We start from the raw sequence: 24,145 nt of genomic DNA, 5'->3' as shown, positions 1-24,145 counted from the left end.
TGTAAATATATTGAATATTAATTGATCAAACTAATTAAAGTAAATATACTGAATATTAATTGGTCAAACTAATTAATGTAAATATACTGAATATTAATTGGTCAAACTAATCAATGTAAATATATTGAATATTAATTGATCAAACTAATTAAAGTAAATATACTGAATATTAATTGGTCAAACTAATCAATGTAAATATATTGAATATTAATTGATCAAACTAATTAAAGTAAATATACTGAATATTAATTGGTCAAACTAATTAATGTAAATATACTGAATATTAATTGGTCAAACTAATCAATGTAAATATACTGTATATTGATTGGTCAAACTAATCAATGTAAATATACTGAATATTAATTGGTCAAACTAATCAATGTAAATATACTGAATATTAATTGGTCAAACTAATCAATGTAAATATATTGAATATTAATTGGTCAGACTAATCAATGTAAATATACTGTATATTAATTGGTCAAACTAATCAATGTAAATATATTGAATATTAATTGGTCAAACTAATCAATGTAAATATACTCAATTAATAATGAGCAATTAAAAGCTAATCATTGTAAACATACTCATTAATTTATCAGAACAATCAATGCATATATGTTCACTATTAATTGATAGGAATAAACAATGTAAATATACTGAGTAATTATTGATCAGACTAATCAATGTAAATATACTGCATTTTAATTTGTCAAAATAATCTGTGTAAATATACTCAGTACTAATTGATTAAAATAGTGTAAATGCACTCAGTATTAATTGATCAAAAAATCCGTGTAAATATACTCAGTATTAATTGATCAAAACTTATATGAATCTGTATAATAATATATTTAATGCACATTGTTAGAAAACACGTTTATTGACCAGAATCATACATGTAATTAGTGGATTGAAAACCAGTGAAGCATCAGTATCCTGAATTGAGATTTAAAAAAACTGGAGAAATTGATCCTGATTTTGGGTGGCTGGGCTTTTAATCATGAATTAGTAATGTCAGAGATCATGATCCAAGTGAGAAAGGCAGAGATTGAAGAATTAAATATCAAATCAAGTTTTGCAATATCACCATTTCAAAAATTAAATTTTAAAAACTGTTCTAGTTTCATCAATGATAGGGAATGATCCAGAAGTATAATAATTGATTTCTAGTCAACAGTTATTGTTTTCCCATTTGAAGATACATGTATATGTTCTCCATATGTATCAGGTAATTAATAATTTTGTATGCCAAATTTTGCTGGTTAAATTCCATTGCCTGCAGTGGAGTTTGGGAGGTAGAGGTAATACAGCAGTGAATGCAGGAATGAATTACTGAGGAAAACAACAGTATATATTCATCCTCAGAAGTATATAAGAACGAGCTAGGTTACATAAACTCCACCATCGCCTCCCTCTGTTGATAATTATGTTATGAAGAAAAATCTATTGAACAAAATTACTTTTGAAAAGAGAATTTAATATTGTATCACTGTTGTTCTTCAGAGTCCATGTGAGGCGTACAGATAAGATTGGCATGGAAGCAGCATTCCATGGGATAGAGGAGTACATGGCTTATGTAAAGGAGTGGTTTGATATCTTTGAAGCTCAACAAAGTGTTAAGAAGAGGAGGGTATATTTAGCATCTGATGACCCCAATGTGTTATCAGATGCCAGAAAACTGTAAGTCAGTTTTAATAGGCTGTAAATGGAGGGTTAAAAGTTCCATCTAGTACAAACTCAAATGCATGTTGAAAATTCAAATTTCAAAACTCACTTTTAGCATTGAGAACGGTTTTCATTGGTCGTAACTTAAGCATTAGTTTTTCACACACACCCCACAAATAAATCTGTAAATATATATAACATATGCAATCCACAGATGCCATATTCTGTTTTATCACTTGTGAATACTGTAGTGACGAAATAATTAATATCACACAACAGTATTTTTTCTCTGTATATAGAATGTTAAGATTAAACATTATTCACATAAATTTCAGAATTTTTTAAACCACTACAAAGTACTGTGGTAAAATAAATAAGAAAATAAAAATTGTCACCAGTTAGCGTAAATCTCATGAATATTCATTGTGAATACTTTGTAATTTTCTCGGCAAACAAAGTCGTTTCTCCATTTTTGCCAAAGAAACTCGGCCAGTTAACACCTGACAGTCCTCTACCATATATGTAAAGTTTAATTACCATGATTAAATTAAAAGAAAGAATGAAACATAATTTACCATGCAGTATATGTGCCCCCAAAGAACTTATTTCTGAATAAACATTGTATTCAGTAAACAATCTTACATGCCTTAAGAGTTAAACCTTAGGAAGTAAGGTTGGATATAAAATGTGGGAAAAATAGTTGCCACATATACAGTAACATATGACTCCAGATTTGAACTGTTAAAATGAATTCCTAGGCATCGTAAGTTGCAACAAAATAAGGCACCGTTTATTTGCCAATCAATTGCTGGTGCTTACATACACTGTCGAACATGGTTTCTTTGAAGTATGTTTGAAGGTCAGTTCTTTTCACACGATAAACGCAATGAAAAAGGATTAACTGTTAATTAGTCATGCTGGCTTTATTGCTTGTGTACTTAAGTTAAACCTTAGCTATTTAGCAGTTTAGCTACAGCTGATCAGAATATGAAAAAAGGGGCATGTCCTGGGGGATAATAAGGCATATCACAGGGAGAAATGGCGTGTTCTATGGGCACTCACACATTGTGGGGGTGGGGTCAATAGTCACCTCCCCCCAATTTCTGTTGTCAGCCAGTTAATGTGAAACTTTGATTTTATACATGACCCCTTTTCTTTTAATTGCCGCTATTTAAACTGCCCAAGAAATAGTTTTATATCAGTTCCAATCATTACAGATTACCATTTATAAATACTACAAGGTAACAGGCATAGACTGAAAGTTTTTTTATAAAAAAATTTTAATTAAGATTACTGAAAATGTTGTTTTCTTGAAACAGGATGGGTTTAGAATCTTTTTTTTAATAGCAATTCTTGGCAATTTTAGATCTCAATTTCATCTAGGACATGGGTGATTTGATTTAGATTGTGCCATGTTAAGGCATGTATGTAAACATCTTGAAAATACATTTATTTACTCATTTCATCAGTGCAATGAAAGTTTCCTTTGGCAAACAATTTTGTTTCAACAAGCCCGACGAGCACCTCACTTTGAATACAGGATGGGCCCGAACTAAAATTAGAAGATCCCAGGGTGTCTGGCTATCACTTTTATTTTAGCACTGCTGGTGTAGATAACAGATTTGTGAATTGATTGTTGCATTTTGTGGTCACTTGGCCTTCTGCCTGTTTTCATAACTCACACGTTTAACACTTTTCTCAGGATTTAAAATATCCAAGGGTATGTCTGGAGCAGCACCAACTTTTAGTCTAGGTTTAGCATTTGCGTATCCTAGAGCTGCCATTTTTCAGGATCCCTCTTGCAACATTACTTTGAGAAATGCAATAAGCACAGAGTGCTGTATGGTGTTGCTCTTAAATTGACTTGCTTGTAATAATTTATCCATACTTTCTTTATTCTTTGGAAAAGGAAAAAAAAAATGTTGTCCACGGCCTTTTCTTAATGTGTTATTACACCCGTAAGCAATACAAAATGGCATTGTCTTTTACTCTGGCAACTCCCAGTCAGGATGCTGGAGTCGCTACTATGAAATCACATCATGAAAATAACCGAAAAGAAGCACGAGAATTTTGCATACGAGGTCACTGAAATTCAGTTCCTAGAAGATATACCAATATTTAAATATTGGCATTACACTTTTCTTCTATAGTGGTTATATTATTATTCTATATCTCCATTGATTTCTGGTCTCCTTTAATCCCTTTGTCTAGATGGTCCTATGTAAAAATGGTTCTGCTTGGATGTCCAATATGGCCACAACTGTGGCCATCTTGAAAATCTTGATATTGCTACTCCCCTGAATGGATGGTCCTATTGACATGAGGTTGTCACTGAAAGACTAATTATAATGTTTAGTTAATTCTAAATGAAAAGGTGCAGGACTTACGTCCAGTATGGCTGTAATGGGAGCCATCATGAAAAACGTTATCACTACTTTTGAATGGAGGGTCATATCAAGATGGGATTTTCACTTAAAGACTTCTTATGAAATCTGGTTAGTCCTAAGTGAAAATGACAGCCATCTTGAAAATTGTATTACTCCATCTCCTGGATGGATAGTCGTATTAATATGGGGTTTTCACAAAAAGACTTCATATGATGTTCTAGATGGTCCTAAATTAAAATGGTGCCAATCTGACTTCCAATATGGCCATCATCACTGCCATTTTGAAAATCTTATTGCTAAATCTCCTGAATGGATGGTCATAGCAACATGAAGTTTTCACTGAAAGACTTCTTATGAAGTCTAGCTGGTCTTAAATGAAAATGTTGCCAAACTGGCATCCATGCTCAGAATCTTGTTATTGCTGCTATTACTTAAATGATCATATCAGCATGGAGGTTTGTACCATGTCTACTTATTCCTAAATATGAATATTGCCAATTTGACTTCCAATATGGCCACCATGAAAGCCATCTTAAAAATCTTGTCACATCATTGCATGAACAAAAAGTGATATTGATGTGGGTTTTTCACCAGAAGACTTCTTATGATCAGTTGGTCTTAAATGAAAATAGTACCAATCTGACATTATTATCTCTGCTTATCTCCAAAGGCATGTATATATCAACATGGTTGAGCCTAAATGAAAATGATTGCACTTGTACATCCAATATGACTGTCATGACAACTGCCTTTAAAATCTTGTCAGTACTCCCCCTAAATTGATGATCATTATGAAATGGGTTTTTCACCAAGACTTCTTAAAATGTCTGCATTATATTAAATGAAAACAGTGTCAAACTGACATCCAGTATGTGCACCATTGCAGAAAATTTTAAACTCTTGTTTTTTGCTGAAGAATGTCAGAGATGGTTTCAGCAGTAAATAGTTAAAAGGAAGAAATTGTTTTATCTTGAATTCAAAATTCGTTTTGCCCAGTAGAGCATAAATTCCATCATATGACTCTTGTTTTTTTAATTCATGAAAATTAGAATCAGACAGGTTGAATTACTTGTACATTAATATATCTGAAATCACTGTATTTAAGAAACAGTCCAGGTTATTCACTTTTATGAATGTCAATCATCAGTTGTTTTGTGTCCTTTCAGTTATCCAGACTATGAGTTTATCAGTGACAATGAGATATCCAAATCGGCAGGATTAAATAGCCGTTACACAGATGCATCATTACGAGGAGTCATTATCGATATCCATTTTCTGTCTCTGTGCAATTATCTAGTCTGTACATTCTCTTCCCAGGTAAGTATATTATACTGGGTAGATTAGTCCCCATATTCTTAAAACTTTTTTGACAAGAAACTCGAGCTTGAACATTGAAAGCCCAAATGTTGTACTTGGTTTATACTAACCATATTTAATTGCCTATAAGTCAAGTCCAACATCAAATGACATCGATCCTGATCTACTGTAGCATAATGAGCCTGCAGATCAGGGTATATGCCATTTGTTCTACTTATTACTCCTAACAAATTGCTTAGACCCAGATCTCTGGTGCATTATGCAATGGCAGATCTGGGTCTTTGCAGTTTGCAGTTGGACTCGACTTATAAGCAAGCATATGCAGTACATAATTATGGCATTCTAGAACACAAACCAAAGGTAAGAAGTTCCTAGATTTCTCTAATTCTGTTGTCAGTAAAATCAGAGTTACAAAATGACAGAGTTTTCAGACTCTGAATGTATAAAAGGAATGAAGTTAAGAAAAATCTTAACATTATGTGATTCTAACTTCATTCTAATTAAAGTTAAAGACTGTCAGATTTTTGAGACTTTGTGCCTGAGTTTCATGCTAATAAAGTTTTGAGAATATGGGGCCAGTATTTCAGAATAAATTAGGTCCTAGGATTATTTGCTTTCATTATGCATATACAATGTAAGTCCAACTATTAACAGTATAAACCCAGCTCATCCATTGTATAATGTGCTGTTTCATCATAGTCTACACTGTTAGTGTGAAATGAATAGCACACTTTGATCTGTCTGTTTCATCACAGTCTACACTGTTTGTGTGAAATGAATAGTACACTTTGATCTGTCAGTTTCGTCATAGTCTACACTGTTTGTGTGAAATGAATAGCATACTTTGATCTGCCTGTACAATGTTCATTTGGAGACCTGGATCTATCATGGTTAAAGTCAGGTGCTTGTTCTGTGCTAGCAAAGTTTTACATACACATGAAAAAAGATAATGGGATCTCATTCTTCAGGACAGATCTTGCAGTGGTTCCTCACTGTAATGCTGTTCTATTGGCCATAAATTTGTACTGTATTGTAAGTGAGGTCAGTTTATACTGGATTACATTATACATTGTGATTTATACAGTGGTTCTCTTGTTATAGTGGTCATACATTTGTACAGTGTTGGAAGTGAGGTCACCTTATACTGGAGTACATTATGCATAGTGATACCTTACTGTAATGCTGTTCTTGGAGTCATAAAAGTGTAATTTGTATTAAGTGTGGCAACTTTATAGTATAGTACATTCCACGTAGTAGAAATCCCTCGCTATAGTGCTGTTCTGGGGCATGTGAAAGTCTACAGTGTTGTAAGTGAGGTGATGTTTTATGGAAGTACATTAGACATAGTAGTGATCTCTCACGTTAGTGCTGTTCTGGCAGGCTGTAAAAGTGTACCATGTTGTAAATGAGGTTGTCTTACACTGAGGTAGGTTTGGTATCAGAATTACATTCATCCCAAAAGGGATCCATGCATGCTTATGTTATAAGAGTGCTCTATACTGAGAATCTTAATAACACAGAACCTCATTAGTTAGTTTTACAGCCTTACAGAATTATACCATATTATGAAATCTGAAAAATTTTCTTGTTTCTAACTATGCATTGATCTTTTTATTGATTGATTTGTGTTTCTTTGTCAAGTTAGAAATATGACATCAGTCTCAGTCTAGTTGCATAAAACAATTGCATAATACATGTACAAAACATTGAAAAATTATTTATCCTTTATCATCATTACGCTCATATTTTGTAGATTTTCATACCTTTCAAAGAAAACAGTTTCATACTTTATAAACAAAAGATTAGATTTGTATAATTTTGAAACTAAAGATTACATTTTTATACTTTTTAAATAAAATGTTAGATTTTCATACTTTTTAAACTAATTGCTAGATTTTTGTACTTCAGATACAAATGGTCCATAAATAAAGTTGTATGGATAAACAGAATCACAATGCAGTGTAAGAACCTTGCTGGAATGAAGACAGAAAATAATCTCACATTTAACCCTTTTTATCAACAGACTTTAAACTTGTTACATTTTCAATATACATTTGCTTGTTTTTATTCTCTGTGGAGGGGATATGTAGTGTTGCCTGTGTCCTCCATTAAATCCATGTCTTCATTACATTTCATCAGAACTGTGTGCTTTTGCTCAGTAATATTGAAAATGACTTTTGGGATTGAAATTGAATTAGAAGTGAAAATTTATATTGGAAAGACTTTTAGCAAAATCAGTTTTTTGCATTTTCTCTTTTAGATTGGACAGAGTTATGGCTCCTGCTTGACTACATTAAACCAAACATTAAGTACACTATAATGGCATGGCAACCATATTGCATTTCAATATTTACACTAAGCAAACTTCATTTAGCTGATCGATCTTTTACTTTTCAGTATTGACACAGTAATATTTTGACAGGTACATTCATAAATTTGATTGTTTTGTCAGGTATATACAAACTGATTGTTTTGACAGGTATATACAGACTGTGACTGTTTTGACAGGTATGTATATACTGACTTTTTTTTACAGGTATACACAAACTATGATTGTGTGGAAGGTATATACAGACTGATTGTTTTGCCTGATATTGTCTTGACAGGTATATACAGACTGTGATTGTTTTGACAGGTATATACAGACTGATTGTTTTGACAGGTATATATAAACTGTGATTGTCTTGACAGGTATATACAGACTGTGATTGTTTTGACAGGTACATTCCAGCTGATTGTTTTAAAAAGTACATTCAGACTTGGATTGTTTTAACAGGTACATTGATAATTTGATTGTTTTGACTGGTATGTTCAGATTGATTGTTTTGACAGGGACATTGAGACTGATTGTTTTAACAGGTATATGCAGACTAATTGTTTTCATTGGTACATTCATAATTTTATTTTTTTGACAGGTATATACAGTGATTGTTTTGACAGGTACTTTCAGACTTTGATTGTTTCAACGGGTATATTGAGACTGTGTTTACTTAGACAGGTACATTCCGACTAATTGTTTTGACAGTATATAAAGACTGATTGCTTTGAGAGGTACATTCCTACTGATTGTTTTCACAAGTCAATTCAGACTTTGAATGTTTTGACAGGTTTGCCGTGTTGCATATGAAATAATGCAGACTATGCATGGGGATGCTTCTTCCTACTTCAAGTCTCTGGATGATATTTATTACTTTGGTGGCCAAAATGCCCACAATATGGAGGTGATTGAGTCAAATGTGCCAAAAGATGACAGCGAAATTGAGCTACAACCAAAAGACTTAATTGGTATCGCTGGAAACCATTGGGATGGATATTCCAAAGGAGTAAACAGACGGACAGGGAAAAACGGGCTTTTCCCATCATATAAAGTTCAAAATAAAGTTTTGCGTGCCAAGTTACCGGCTTACGAAGAAGTAGAACATCCTAGGTGATGAAATCCAGATATATTATTTAGAATTTTTTGTACACCTTTTAGTTTTATAAGGTAAGCAACATCTTGTAAAAAAAATGTGCAGTGATATTTTTCATAAATTACCTTACTGTTTCTATCACAGTACAGCATAAAGTTGAAGTATTTCAAATACAGACACACAAAATAAATAAATATAGATAAAAAGAAAGTAACAAAAAAACTGCTAATTTTCATTTTATATAGCTAGCAGATGATGCAGTCATGCCCATTAGCTTGATGGTTTTTTTTCTTAGTTATGATCTATTGATGGATCTATTGCTTTTTGAAAAATCTGAGTGCTATGTTTTGATAATTCATTTGCCAAGTCATTAAGTGCATTGTCGTTAAATGGAACAGTTCAGTGTAAGCACTTTTATATTGTTGCTACATGCAACAAACCTTCGCTTGCAAAAACTATTGAAGACAAAATTCTTCACTCCCACATAACAAAATAATGAAGAGTTTGCACATAATTTTTGCTATGGTATATGTGCTTGATAATAACCTTAATATTGCAGCTTGGACAAGTATTCATAGGGTTTACACTGCTAATTCATTTTTCATTAGTGTCATTGTTAATGGTTGGGAAAATAAAATTATTAATACACTAGATGACCTAAAACACAACACATCTACATCTGGATTGAACTTAGTGCAGTTTTTCTGAACGATCAAAACGGTGTTTCAAACAAGAGAAAAATATATAGCAGGGTACTATAGTCTGACTCTACATCCCCGTTTGTTTGTACCCCCCCACCGATTTAAAAAACAAGAACGTTTAATGTGATAAAAAGTGCACAGAACTAAGTCAATTGAATCATTGATTTATAATTTCTAACCTGACTGTGACCAGAATGGCACTAATGCTGGCATCCCCTGCACCACTTCATGCTTAACGGACTTTCCATACTAACACGGCGCCATATTGCGTACACTATAGGCTAGTTTATTTCCATCAGACAACATAATGACGTAGTTCATCCTGTTTGTCAACTGCCGGATAATTCCGTAAATTACATAACGTTGAGAGTTTGGAATTATGTCCCTTTGCATAGATGAAAATAGAAATTAAACCACTTGTTAAATCCACATGAAAAGCAAATTTGTAGTTGTCATTATTTTCCTTTGCTTGATTTCGACATTGTAAATATAGGAAGCAGACGACTTATGTATGTACATCTGTAGTCGCGATACACACCTTTGCTGAAAATGGACTTGTACAGAAACTGGAAATGGATCTGAGCATGTCTGTCTGTTAACTGAAGACTTCTGTTAAGCATTAAACGTGCATATGATGACGGTGTTAGGGCCACTCTACTCACAGTCAGATTAAAAACTATAAATCAGTGAATGAATTGACTAAGTTCCTTGCACTTTTTGTCACATTAAAGGTTTCCATCATTTAAATCGGTGGGGGGATACAAACAAACGGGTTTGTATTGTCAGACTATAGTGTAAGCTACTTGTCTCACGTCAGGTAGGTGCAGGATAATTTTCTCCTGCCAGAAAAAAAAAGCAAACTTTTTCATAAAAATGCACTGTGAGAATCTGTTTTGTGTTGAAAGTGCTGATAAAAGTCTCATGAAAGTATAAAAGATAAATTCTCACCGTGATATTAGGGCTGTTTCAGTAAAACATACTTAAGGTCCAGGGAGGGCACTTTCAACGTGGAGCAGCCACCTGTAAATGCAATTTATAATTTTGTATTGTTTTCATATGAAGTCATTTACTATTCAGAGTACCCTAGGATATATATTTTTTAAATGCCATCTCTGGGTACTATGTATGTTTAAATGGAAAAGCCCTTATAAATCATTTGCCTGGTCTTGTTTGTAGTAATAAGTACAGTGTCTACTGTTCACAGCAATTAAAGACTGGTGGCCAGGTCATTGAAGAATTAGTGGTCCTGGTCTTATACAAAATAATCTCAGGTTGATCAGTTTTGGTAGTTTTCTTGGTACATGAAGGTTTATTGATTTGATTGAGCATGTGCAAGTATAGTTTTCCTTTTTATAAGAACTTTGTCCTTACTACTTCATACTAACTTGCAAACGTTGTTTCAGAAAAAGCATTTCACTGTCACTTGAAAGTGAGGAGCTTGGCTGGTTCAGTGATTGGCATGCGATGACCAGAAGGGTGCAAGCTTGGTTACCATGGTGTGACCATTGGAAAAATTACTTACTCCAGTCAAATCAGCACACCAAAATTGTGTATGATCATTATGATTATTCTTACTTCATCCTGTCATGTCAGTTGAAGTATTTCTGACAGAGGGGGAGATGACTAATGCTAATACATGAAATTTAAAAAGAAAAAAACAAGGATTACATCAGGTTGAGTGCCACAGACTTTGTAACTGCAGTTTCTGAAGCTGAACTTGGAGGTCGTTAAGGTGGAGGTCATTAAGATGTAAGCGTACTTGATGAACATTTTACATATTGTTGTTTTCACTCCAGGATGACACTTCTGAACAGCATACATGACATTTTGTTACACTCTACTGAAAGTTGGTCTTAATTATGGGAAAATGTAAACTGGCCTACTGAGAAGGTCTTATTAGCGTTGGCAAGTCTGACAACTTAATATTGAAGAATGGGTATATCAGCAGCTTACCAGAGACTTCCATTTGAATTAGAGGCAATGTGTTAACGCTTATTACCATATATACTCATATATAAGTCAACTCATTTAAGCACACACACACACACCTTGTTTTTAGGGCTACAATAAGCCAATTTTTCTTTGACCCGCTGATAAGTATTTTGATATTTTGCACATCAGATCCATCTGAAGGGGTGATTTGTTGAAAGTGAGTCAGAGTTGTACTTTGGAAAAGTAAACAAGCCCAACTAGACAGCATCAATGGATGAATGTGATGGAAAAAATAATGAGAAAACACTGTAACATACACTTGTATTATTTAGTGAAGTATGTCACATGTAAATTGACAGCTTTCTGTTTGTTCTAGTTCAATCTACAAAAATCCACAATGATTGACATTTTCTATCCATTTATATGATAAATCCATTAATTCAATTATAGGTCACATACCAGTGTAAAAATAGTTCAGAATTATCTGAGTCACAATATCCCATATGTTAATTCCACACATCTTACAAATAAACTGTGATAAGTCCACATTTTTATGATTCACAATATAATATACCAGATCTAATGTCATATAATACATTGTCTGATAAAGTTCTGAATACTGCATGGTCTTCTAGTCATTGTAAGTTGTCGTCTAGTCGTCATAAATATCCAACTCCATTTCTTTTGCTTCACTATCATATTCAGGTGCTTATATGGAGACTGAGCTTGGGCTCAGTAAGTAACACAGTGTAAAATCTATTAAAGGCTAAAGCTGAACACATGTCAATTGTGCAACAGGATCACAGGGATTTTAAATAACCATGCTTAGTTAATTGGCACTGAGCAAGTATCAAAGTCGCTGCTCCATCAATGGGTTGTCATGTGTGAAAACGAGACATTACGGTCAAACATTCACTGGAAGATGTAGAACTCTACTTGGCACTGAACAAGTACATATTATTAAATTAGCAGCTCAATCAAAAGGACTGTCAACTTGAAAACAAGGGGGAGTACTGCCTTTCCAAGCCAAGGACTTCTCAGGCTATGTGCAGAGTCAGAAAACTTGGGAAATATAACTTAGGAATTAAATCTTGACTTATAAAAAAGGAAAATACAAATTAAATAAACTTTTATTGCATCAGTCAAACAGTGATTTTACAGGAAAACAAATATTAATACATGTTGTTAGGACTTGCACGAAAATAGAAGTAAACCATCATGGTAAACAACATAGATGGACACTTCATTTTGCGGTGGTTTATATTTAATTTACCAGTAAAATTGTTAAATTGTTGAATTTAAATAAATGTTGATACAAGTATTTTGTCATGAATACCATCATGAAGCAGATAAACAGTACATACCACGCACACATTTCTGAATGGGAACCAAGGCATCAGAAGAGAAAAATATTTGAATTGACATTATTTTTTATGTACTGTAAACATCTAGAGTTTCCAACACTACCCTCAGATTTATCAGATTGTTTGTATGTTGTGTTTACAAGACAACCCTACTCTGCATGAGTCAAATTTTTAGTAAAAATGTTAGACTTATAAGTGAGTTTATATGATATGTACCTTTATTTAGGTGTGCTACTTCGTGCAGTTTTTCAGCTAATTTATCACCGGATTTATATCACTTTTTGTACTAAGTAAATACTCTGCATGGATACCATACATGCTCACTTATAAGTCGAGTCAAACTGCAAACAGCAAAGACCTTGATCTGCCATAACATAATGCACATGCAAATCAGGGTCTATATTGTTTGTTCTTCTAATTACTCACAACAAACTGCACAGAACCAGATCTGCCAGCACAGTATGCAACAGCAGATTTGGGTCTGTGCAGTTTGCAGGTTGGACTCATAAGCAAGTATATATGATAATGATTACTTGTCCAAGATCAAGGCTGGAAATATCTTACATTTTCTACCTGTCTAGAATCAGAATTTTCATAAACTTTAATAAAAATATGAATTTTTCCTTATTATTCTGAATAAATTTCAGGATAAGTAACAGAAACCTTTACTTATCTCACACAATTTTCAACTTGTCATATGCGGCATGATAGAATATGTAGGTACACAGCACTTTTATGTAGAATTATAACTTGCTAATTTCTATTTCTGATTTTACTTTCATCTATGCTAGTTATTAAGTTTAGTTGTGAGTTCTTCTGGAATCAAAATTTGACTTGCCCCAGACTAATGTTAGTTAGATCAACTGATTATGTTTGATTTTTATATTGTTATAATTTTATTAATCTCTGATGACTGCCAAATTAACCAGTAAACATGTTGATACTGTGTGTGGCTGTGTAATGTGTGTTTTTGTATGAGTTTGTATTTATGTTGTAGTGCTCTTAGGACTTGTTTTACCAGATTTATGTATAACACACATCCAACCTAAGACAGCACACACCCAGTCTGCAGTTAAAAATTGTGTAAGTGGGTGTGTATATGTGAGTTTGTGTTGTATGATATAGTACTCCTAGACTGTGTTTCACCATATTTATGTACAGTTAACACACCAAATTTTGAAAAGCTAAGACCCAGTCAGGATCTGTGTTGTATAATGGCCATGCTTTACCATAATTGATACAATATGCACCCACATTCAAACACTACAGACTGTTCCATAATACATTAACAGATCAGGGTCAGTGTGGTGCATTAAACTTGTGCTTTCAATGGACCTTGATCTGCTGTCACATTAAGTCAGAAAAATTCTGGGTCTGTGTTGGCACATCAAGCAAGGAAATCATGGGGACTGTATGAACACATTAAGGAAGGCAAAATCTGGGTCAGTGCATTTCATAGCTAAGTATATGTATGCCAGTAAATATGGTAGTTGGTATATGTATGTGATAAATTTATATCTAGTCAGAGTGATTTGGATATGTGTGTTCTTGTAAATTTGACAATCATGTTGAAGGATTGTATGAAAAGTAATGTACTTTTAGTTTTTCATCAGCTTTTCCAGTGGACTAACCTTGACCTGTTTTGCAAGTATTAGTAATTATTGGTGGAATTTTCTGTAAAGTGCAGTAAAGCCTGTTTTATTGGATATCCAATTTAGACAGACAACTGGTCATAATAAACCCATTTTGATGTTATAAAGTTACTCCATCTGTAATGAAAAGATGATTCTGCGAGAGGTGGTCCCTAGTAAGAGTGGAAAAGTAATAAAAATGCACTAACAGGGTGCAGGATACAGCGACCTTCCATTCATGGGAATCGATGTACATTTGTTGTCATTTACTATAATACTTCCATTTTCATCTTTTATGCTGATATTTAGTGTGTTAATTGAATTAAAACTAAATATCCGCATAAAAGTTGAAAATTGAAAAAATGATAGCATTTCATGGTGTGAGTGTAGCAAACATTTTTACATTAAGTAAGTAGCATAAAATGGCTGAGATGTCAGTTCCTTTTTAAATATATTGTCACAAACTTTGATCCTGATATTTTTCTTCTCCAAACCCCAATTTATTTCCTCTGGCATCCTGACTTTCATTCCATTCAGGATGGAAGTTCTGCATAACGCCATTGTACATTATGTTAATATCTTGTCAGTTAACAAATTATTCAGAATTACATATTAATTGTTCTTATTCAGCAGTGAACTTTAATATAAGTCATTTCTGATTTGTGCTTTTTCGTAATTGAAAAATTTTGTTAGAAATTAAATCTTTTTATTATTGCTAAATTTTACAAGATTTTGTTAGCTAACGTCTTGAAAATGGTACATGTTAAATTAAAACATTACAAGCCAATATTGTTTACCATTGCAGGTAACATGTTTGATGTATAGTGTACCACAAGTAACTTGTTTGATGTACACTTCATACTTGGGTTCAATTACTTTCATCAGTTACAATTAAAATTATGATGTGCTTGCAGATGTCAATTACAGTTACAATTTCAATTACTCAAAGTTATGACTGTTCAGTTACAGTTACAATTATTTTTGTCTTTAGCAAATAGAATTACTTTTTCCTCATAAAGAGACACAAAAAGAGAGAAATAATATTGGTTTCAGTATTTTATGCATCTGATCTGGTATATGAATATATATATATATATATATATATTGACATGAAAATGATTATATTTGAAATATTGTATAAGATAAATATGTATATTATTTCAATTTTTATAATTTGTTTGGAATGAAAAACACATTTATCTTTGCTTTTCTAATATGGTTTGTAATTGAGCAATTACGGAAACCTAGACTTTAAATTAGAAATACAATTACAGTTACATCATATTGGTGATATTCAGTTACAGTTACAATTATAAATACAGTGTAATTGTAATTAATTACTCAGTTACACCAATTACATTGTAATTAACCCAAGTTTGAGTGACATTTCCAGGATCTATAGTTGAAATTAAAAGTCATCACTTTATTTACTTACTAGTAAATTGGTCTTAAATAGTTGAAAAGAAATACTATTGATTTGATATGTTAAAAATTTATTTCATTGATTTTGACATTATCCATTCAAATTTCTGAAGATTTGGGTGGATTATCTTGTGTGTTAAGAACCATTCCTAACTTTCCAGTGAAGAGTGACATGTCAACTTTTGTGAACCTTAAAGATATAATTATGGGCTAGATTCACTCATATAAGAAGTCTTGCATTTATGACACGAGTTTCTGTTTTTATTGCATGTAATGTGCGCATATTCCTTCATGCGTGGTTATTTTTGTTGCAAGAAATTAGGAAGGAACCTGTATTTTTGTGGGTTTTTTTTTTTAACATATGCTTAATATGTTTATTTTCATTGATGCCTTTATTTAACCATATAACATATGTTCAAACTGGTTTGAAGCCAGTAACACTGTATCTCACTGATTTGAAGTTAATTACACTGTATCTCACTTATTTGAAGCCAGTTACACTATCTCATTGATTTGAAGCAAATTACACTAACTCACCAATTTGAAACCAATTACACCATCTCACTGATTAGATGCAAATTACACTAACTCACCAATTTGAAACCAATTACACCATCTCACTGATTAGATGCAAATTACACTAACTCACCAATTTGAAACCAATTACACCATCTCACTGATTAGATACAAATTACACTAACTCACCAATTTGAAAACAATTACACCATCTCACTGATTAGATGCAAATTACACTAACTCACCAATTTGAAACCAATTACACCATCTCACTGATTAGATGCAAATTACACTAACTCACCAATTTGAAACCAATTACACCATCTCACTGATTAGATGCAAATTACACTAACTCACCAATTTGAAACCAATTACACCATCTCACTGATTAGATGCAAATTACACTAACTCACCAATTTGAAACCAATTACACCATCTCACTGATTAGATGCAAATTACACTAACTCACCAATTTGAAAACAATTACACCATCTCACTGATTAGATGCAAATTACACTAACTCACCAATTTGAAAACAATTACACCATCTCACTGATTAGATGCAAATTACACTAACTCACCAATTTGAAAACAATTACACCATCTCACTGATTAGATGCAAATTACACTAACTCACCAATTTGAAAACAATTACACCATCTCACTGATTAGATGCAAATTACACTAACTCACCAATTTGAAACCAATTACACCATCTCACTGATTAGATGCAAATTACACTAACTCACCAATTTGAAACCAATTACACCATCTCACTGATTAGATGCAAATTACACTAACTCACCAATTTGAAACCAATTACACCATCTCACTGATTAGATGCAAATTACACTAACTCACCAATTTGAAAACAATTACACCATCTCACTGATTAGATGCAAATTACACTAACTCACCAATTTGAAACCAATTACACCATCTCACTGATTAGATGCAAATTACACTAACTCACCAATTTGAAAACAATTACACCATCTCACTGATTAGATGCAAATTACACTAACTCACCAATTTGAAAACAATTACACCATCTCACTGATTAGATGCAAATTACACTAACTCACCAATTTGAAAACAATTACACCATCTCACTGATTAGATGTAAATTACACTTGACCTTACTGATTTGAAGTCATTTACACTATCTCACTGATTTGAAGCAAGTTACACCATTTCACTGATTATATGTCAATCTCACTGATTTGAAACCAATAACACTACCTCACTGATTTAAAAGCAGTTACATTATCTCACTGTTTTAAAGTAAATTAAACCATATCTCACTGATTTAAAGCCATTTACACTCTATCTCACTGATTTGAAGCCAATAACACTATATCTCACAATTTAAATCCAAGTACACTCTATCTCACTGATTAGAAGCCAGTAAAACTATCTCACTGATTCAAAGCAGTTACATTGCATCTCATTGTAGTCTTACAGAATGTCAAAGCCAGTTACATTGCATCTCAGTGTAGTCTTACAGAAGTTAAAGAATGACTTTATAGCTCCATGCAATCTTCACCTGTGTTGTCAATTTTGTTTAAATCCACATTCATAAATTGGTCAACTAATATGGTTAAAATAAAGCTGAATTGTAGTTTCTCTCTAATGAAGAGGTCAAGCTAAGGTACTGAAGATTTATAAAGTTATACAGTTCATGGTATTATCATTGTATGTAGGACTTTTGGTTTCATTCAGTTATTATCTTAGAATGTCATTTATAGTGTGCTTACATTCTGAACATTCTTACCTGTACCTACATTTTTCATTGGGTATATCATTCTTTCTATTGAAGCTGAAATCCTTTTATTCATTCTTTTTTGTATATTCACAGGTTCAGGTCAGGTCATGAAACTATCTCAACACATGTAGAATTCTTTTGCAGTTTAATAAGTACTATATATATATATATATATATATATATATATATATATATATATATATATATATATATATATTCAGTTGACTTTTTAATAATGCTAATAAGATATATAAAAAATGAGAAACGACAAGAAAATTAAAGAAACAAATGGATACTTGCCCATAACGCTGAAATAATGCTATGTAATCTTGTAATTTTTATTAACTCATTCTGGACATTTTGCATGTTGGTTTGCATTACTTTGATTCAGAGATTATTCATTTTAAAACCAGAAACTAATGATGCATTGTGTTTTCTTTATTAATCTGTTAAAAGAGCTTGTTAAAGAGAAATCCTGAAATGTTTTCCCTACGTGCAATAAACTATTTACACTGTTCGTGAGCATTAGAGGGCAAGACCAGGATAGGTCAGTTTCATAACCTGTTTGCATATACAGAACATTGCACATGATTTTCTTATTAGGTATAAAATATATAAAACAAGTTTATGAACTGCTCAGAGCAAGCAACATAGTGTACTACTCTGCTCGGTTTCACTTTCATCAACAAAACTAAGTCTTGATCTAAATTTAAGTGTAAAATCCAGCAATCTAATTGACTGAAATTTGTTTGACTTCAAATTGACCAATCAGATGTCTTAATTCTAGATATAAGACTTGTGTTGGAGAAGTTGGATTTCACCAGAAGAACCTAAATCTGGACTTGTAATTTAAAAGATGCCATTGACATGATTGGCTGAAATTTAAGTCTGATTTTAAATGAACCAATCAGATGTCTCTGGTCTTGACATTATTTTAAGACTTTTGTTTGTGAAACTGGGGCCAGGTTGGTATGTCATGAATATTAGCTTTTGATTGTAATATCGTAGAATGCAAGGTCTTTGAATTACTTAGTTATGCCGCTACATAATATGGATAGGTGCTGATGTCACAATGATAACAAGATCAGAGATGTAACTAGGCTTCTAATGATGTGTATGCATAATATTTTAAAAAGATATGAATATGGTATCAAGAAGCATGCTTCCCATTAAAATTTTGTAGATCTGCATGTACACAGCTGCATATGTGCATACAGATAACTACACCACTGCAGACTTTCAGTCTGTCACCAAAAAACATGTGAAAGTAAGGTTTGGTTTTAAAAGCATGTTAGTTCAGTGCATTTTTAAAATATGCAGTGACAACTTTTAAGAACCAGAGTCAAGTAACTTATGTTTTAGCACAGCCAGTGCTGTTGACTAGTTGAAGCTTTGAAAAAAATTAGGCGTGTTTTATTTACATTCAGAATTAGACTGAATTCGCTAAGAAGAAATATGAACCTTACTGGTGGTTCAAAAATGTGGAAAAAATAATGACTTTGGCATCATTCTTAAATGATTTACAGAATGCTATCATGTAGATGACTGTGCGAGTATGAATTAACCAAATGTCATTTCCACCCATTATATTTAAGAAAAGCAGAGGTTGGTTTAATGGAAAGGGAATGAACAGCACTAAACTGTGTTCTGGAATGAACAGCACTAAACTTTGTTCTGAAAAAATATGCTGTGGATTTATCCTGATTTTTCTGAAACAGGTCCAGGCTTAAATCATTTTCAAGTAATATTGGCTTATTTTCGGATGTTAGTTTATGTAACCAAATATTCACTCTATAAAATTAGTCCTTGCTAACAACTATGACCCAGAATGGCAAACTATGGTACCGTACTCAAAAAACATAATGCTGAATGGCAAACTATGGTACCATACTTGAATAACATAATAGTGATGAATGGCAAACTATGTTACCATACTTGAATAACGTAATTGTGATGAATGGCAAACTATGGTACCATACTTGAATAACATAATAACGTAATAGTGATGAATGGCAAACTATGGTACCATACCTGAATAACATAATAGTGATGAATGGCAAACTATGGTACCATACCTGAATAACATAATAGTGATGAATGGCAAACTATGGTACCATACCTGAATAACATAATAGTGATGAATGGCAAACTATGGTACCATACCTGAATAACATAATAGTGATGAATGGCAAACTATGGTACCATACCTGAATAACATAATAGTGATGAATGGCAAACTATGGTACCATACCTGAATAACATAATAGTGATGAATGGCAAACTATGGTACCATACCTGAATAACATAATAGTGATGAATGGCAAACTATGGTACCATACTTGAATAACATAATAGTGATGAATGGCAAACTATGGTACCATACTTGAATAATATAATAGTGATGAATGGCAAACTATGGTACCATACTTGAATAACGTAATAGTGATGAATGGCAAACTATGGTACCATACTTGAATAACATAATAACGTAATAGTGATGAATGGCAAACTATGGTACCATACCTAAATAACATAATAGTGATGAATGGCAAACTATGGTACCATACCTGAATAACATAATAGTGATGAATGGCAAACTATGGTACCGTACTGAAAAAAACCCCATCTGATCTGACAACTCATAATACACCAGCAGATTAAAATCATGGAAGGAAAGAACATATGCAGTGATACCTCAAAATAAAACTGTTCAAGAGTGCCATAGAAGTGTATGATCTTGTGTGCATGGTTTCCTTACACTGGAGTATCCATACACAGTATTGATTTAAATAATTTATTGAAATCTGTTACTGTGCCTGCCTTATAACAATGTTATACTAAGGTTCCTTATTGTGGGGGACACTACTTTGATTTGCTAGTGTGATAGCAGAAATCTGAGTCCGTAGTGTTTGTAGTTGGGTCCATGTTATCAGTGGTAAATGGGCATTCTTTTGTGTTCATAGCTAACATCACAGATTTTGGGGGCTACCTCAGAGATTTTTGTTTGGTGAATTTGAGGCAATGGAGCTTGAGTTTATGCTTGATCATCAAGTACTTTTGGTGTAATATTAGTTTTTATTGGCTTAAAACTAATAGTTTCCAATAGTTTCACCTTGCAAGTTAATATTATATAGTACTGCCATAATGAGTGTCCATCGGATAGTACTCTACTGTTGCAGTATTTCTGATTGGTTACACATTAGTATATATGTATGTGGATAGCTGGGCAGATACAATATGTCCATTATGTTATCAATGAAACCAGTGTTTTAATTATTTAATTTCAGATGTACTGTTTACCTATACATCATACCCTAAGTTTTAAAAAATGTCGGAAAAAGCATTGTAAAGGACAATAGGCCAGCATAATGACACTTGTCATCACTAAAATAATTTTAAAATGTCATAAATCAAATCACATTCAATAAAATGAGGTTTTAAAAGCCCTTTCATTGTAATAACATAAACATTGTCACAGCAGTGTCTTTTAAACAGAAAGTTATTCCTCATGCAGAAAAGGACCCAAGGAGAATAAAACCTTGCTGGAATAAATTTATAAGGACTAAATTATTTAACAGAAACTCGAGTATGTTCTGTCCTTTCAATTAGGGTCCCATAAATGGGACTGAAACAGGAATTATAAAGTAGCTTTGAATTTGAATAATGCCAGTAATGTTGATATTATTTATCTTTTAAAATTTTTACAATTTGAAACTAAATTATATAATTCGTGCAAATTATTTAGGATTTTACTAGATAGCAATGTGTACAAAATATATCTCACTGAAGGTGTAGGATGCAATGTTGTGGCTGTTTTGCTTTTGTCTCACCAATTACACCAATACCAATTTTCAACACTATGATGCACAGGGTCTTGTTAGGGATCCAGCACAATCCCTACCATTATATTCTGAGGTCCTGTATTCCTTCAACTTTGACACTAAAAGTCAGGCCCCTTTAATCAGTAGTGATGACTGAAAAACATTTAAGTATGGAAATAATAGTAGTTGAGGAGGACTCCAGTTAACAAAATCTTTGTATTCTAACTTCATCATAATTCAAAGACTGTTCAATTTTTGGGACTTTTGTTCCTGACTTTACACTCAAAAAAGCTTTAAGAATATATGCCCAGGTTTCCATGTAATGTCTGGTCATATTGTTGATTTTTGTTTTTAAGTTGTAATTTTTGTAGCTTTTGCACCCTAGTCAGCAATTTTGTATTTGTGTTCATATGCAATATAATTTTATCTAATTTAAAATATTTATTTCTTTTAATCAATGCCAGGATTTTAGATGTAGGTTAACTGTTATGAAATTATTTGTTGTATGTTATAACTTCATTTTGATTTTTAATTTTCAAAAGTAATCAATATTAGTATACAAGTAACAGATACCTAATTACTCACCATGAATGAATATTTACAGCCCGACATTTTACCAAATCTCAGATAATACAAGAATAGTTACAGGTTTGTTAATCAATGTTCCTGTCATTTTCATGTCATATGATCTGAAAAACTTTGACTAAAATGCATGATTAATTTTAATCTTGCAACATTTCCAATTTCCAATGAAACAAAGTAAAATTTTCTGTAGCCTTTTTTTTTTCAGTCTGTTATTTGCTGTATGAACCTTTAGCAGCTGTTAACTAGCACAGTAGTCATCAAATAAACTAAATATTAACCTATCTATGCCTTGGCTGATGTATCCAATATTTCATTGCTTTGAACTAGCAACTTCTTTTGGATTTTACAAGTTGCCTCCCTTAGTATGCAATGCCAACTAACCAATAGGATGTAACAGTAGTGCATTGTACATCGGCTGAAAATGGTGGAGACAGTGGACTTCAAAAAGATACTTTGTAAACTTAACACTGAAAAGTCTGACCACATACTGGAAAGAAACCATTACAGGTGTATTTGAGGGAAGAGATATATTTATGCAAACACGGATTGGCAGTAGAAAATCACTTATTTATGAGTCCATTTCAGTTGTGTGCTCCCCTTGTCTTGATCATCAAGGAACAGTGTTCAACTTTGAACAACTTAAGTTTGATTGGATGCAGTGGCTTGCTTTATCCAGTGAAATTCACAGACCCTAAGCACTGAAACGTCAGATCGATCCATCAAGGTGTATATAGGTTAATATATCTTAACCTTGGCTACCAAAGATGATACATACTCAGCTGCCAAAATCTGAATTAAAATAGCAAAATGCCCTGACAGTTCAGGGCCTTTGATGTTTGTAGTGTTTCTCATTTCAAGTAAATGGCATCGACCTACATCTTGTACATCAAGCTACAGCTGATCTGTTTAATATGTAGATTGCAGTATTTTATGTTGGTAACTAAAGTCATAACATTTTTACTGAAATTTTGTAAGTTTGATCAATCATAATAAAACATTTGCTATAAATTGACACTTCTTATTTTCTTTGCACTTCAATACATTTTAAGCATGGAGACATTGTGGTAAATATGTACACTATGAACAGTTTTCAGTGAATACAAATGATAAAAGCTGGTATTTGGTATGAATTTTCTCATATACACAGTTTAATTTTGTAATCCAGTGTTAATGAAATCAAGGAAAATAACAAAGTTTTGCTAACAAGCAAAAACTTCGTTTTTCATTTACTCCATTCTATCTCGCTATGAATGTAGGACACTTAGTGCTAACCTTATCAATCTGTCCACTGTCATATCATCTGGAAATTTTGCATTTAGGTCCATTTGTCCACATGTCTGTTTGTCACATCATGACAAAGTTTTGCATTTAGGCCCATCTATCCTTGTGTCCATTTGTCACAGCATGGGGAAATTTTGCATTTAGGCACATCTGCCCACATGTCTGTTTGTCACATCATGCGGAAATTTTGCATTTAGATCCATTTCCAAGTTGTTGTTGGCCAAAGAGGCATGCAGTTTTGAATATGGATTCATCTTGGTCAGTCTTGTGTCATCCCACCAAAATTTGGTGACTGTAACCTCTATTTCATGCATCAACAACCTTCGTAAAATTGTGCATTTAGGT

General features: G+C 32.7%; 1 protein-coding gene across 4 annotated transcripts in view; it reads left to right on the top strand.

The window, feature by feature from the left end:
- The window catches only part of LOC149804363 (alpha-(1,6)-fucosyltransferase-like), a 156,829-nt gene extending 133,298 nt beyond the window's left edge, over positions 1 to 23,531 (top strand). For all 4 annotated transcript variants that reach the window (XM_089939453.1, XM_089939425.1, XM_089939435.1 and 1 more), the window contains 3 exons: positions 1,507 to 1,683; positions 5,222 to 5,372; positions 8,480 to 23,531. In XM_089939453.1, coding sequence (XP_089795579.1) covers positions 1,507 to 1,683; positions 5,222 to 5,372; positions 8,480 to 8,803 — 652 coding nt within the window. In that variant the 3' untranslated portion in view covers positions 8,804 to 23,531. The remainder of the gene's footprint in view (positions 1 to 1,506; positions 1,684 to 5,221; positions 5,373 to 8,479) is intronic.
- Positions 23,532 to 24,145: the final 614 nt, after the last annotated feature.

This window comes from Sinohyriopsis cumingii, chromosome 2, assembly GCF_028554795.1.
Source record: "Sinohyriopsis cumingii isolate HCF-2022 chromosome 2, ASM2855479v2, whole genome shotgun sequence".
In the NCBI taxonomy this organism is placed as follows: Eukaryota; Metazoa; Mollusca; class Bivalvia; order Unionida; family Unionidae; genus Sinohyriopsis; species Sinohyriopsis cumingii.
The sequence above is the reverse complement of the archived record's forward strand: the minus strand, read 5'-3'. Positions and strand labels throughout refer to the sequence as shown.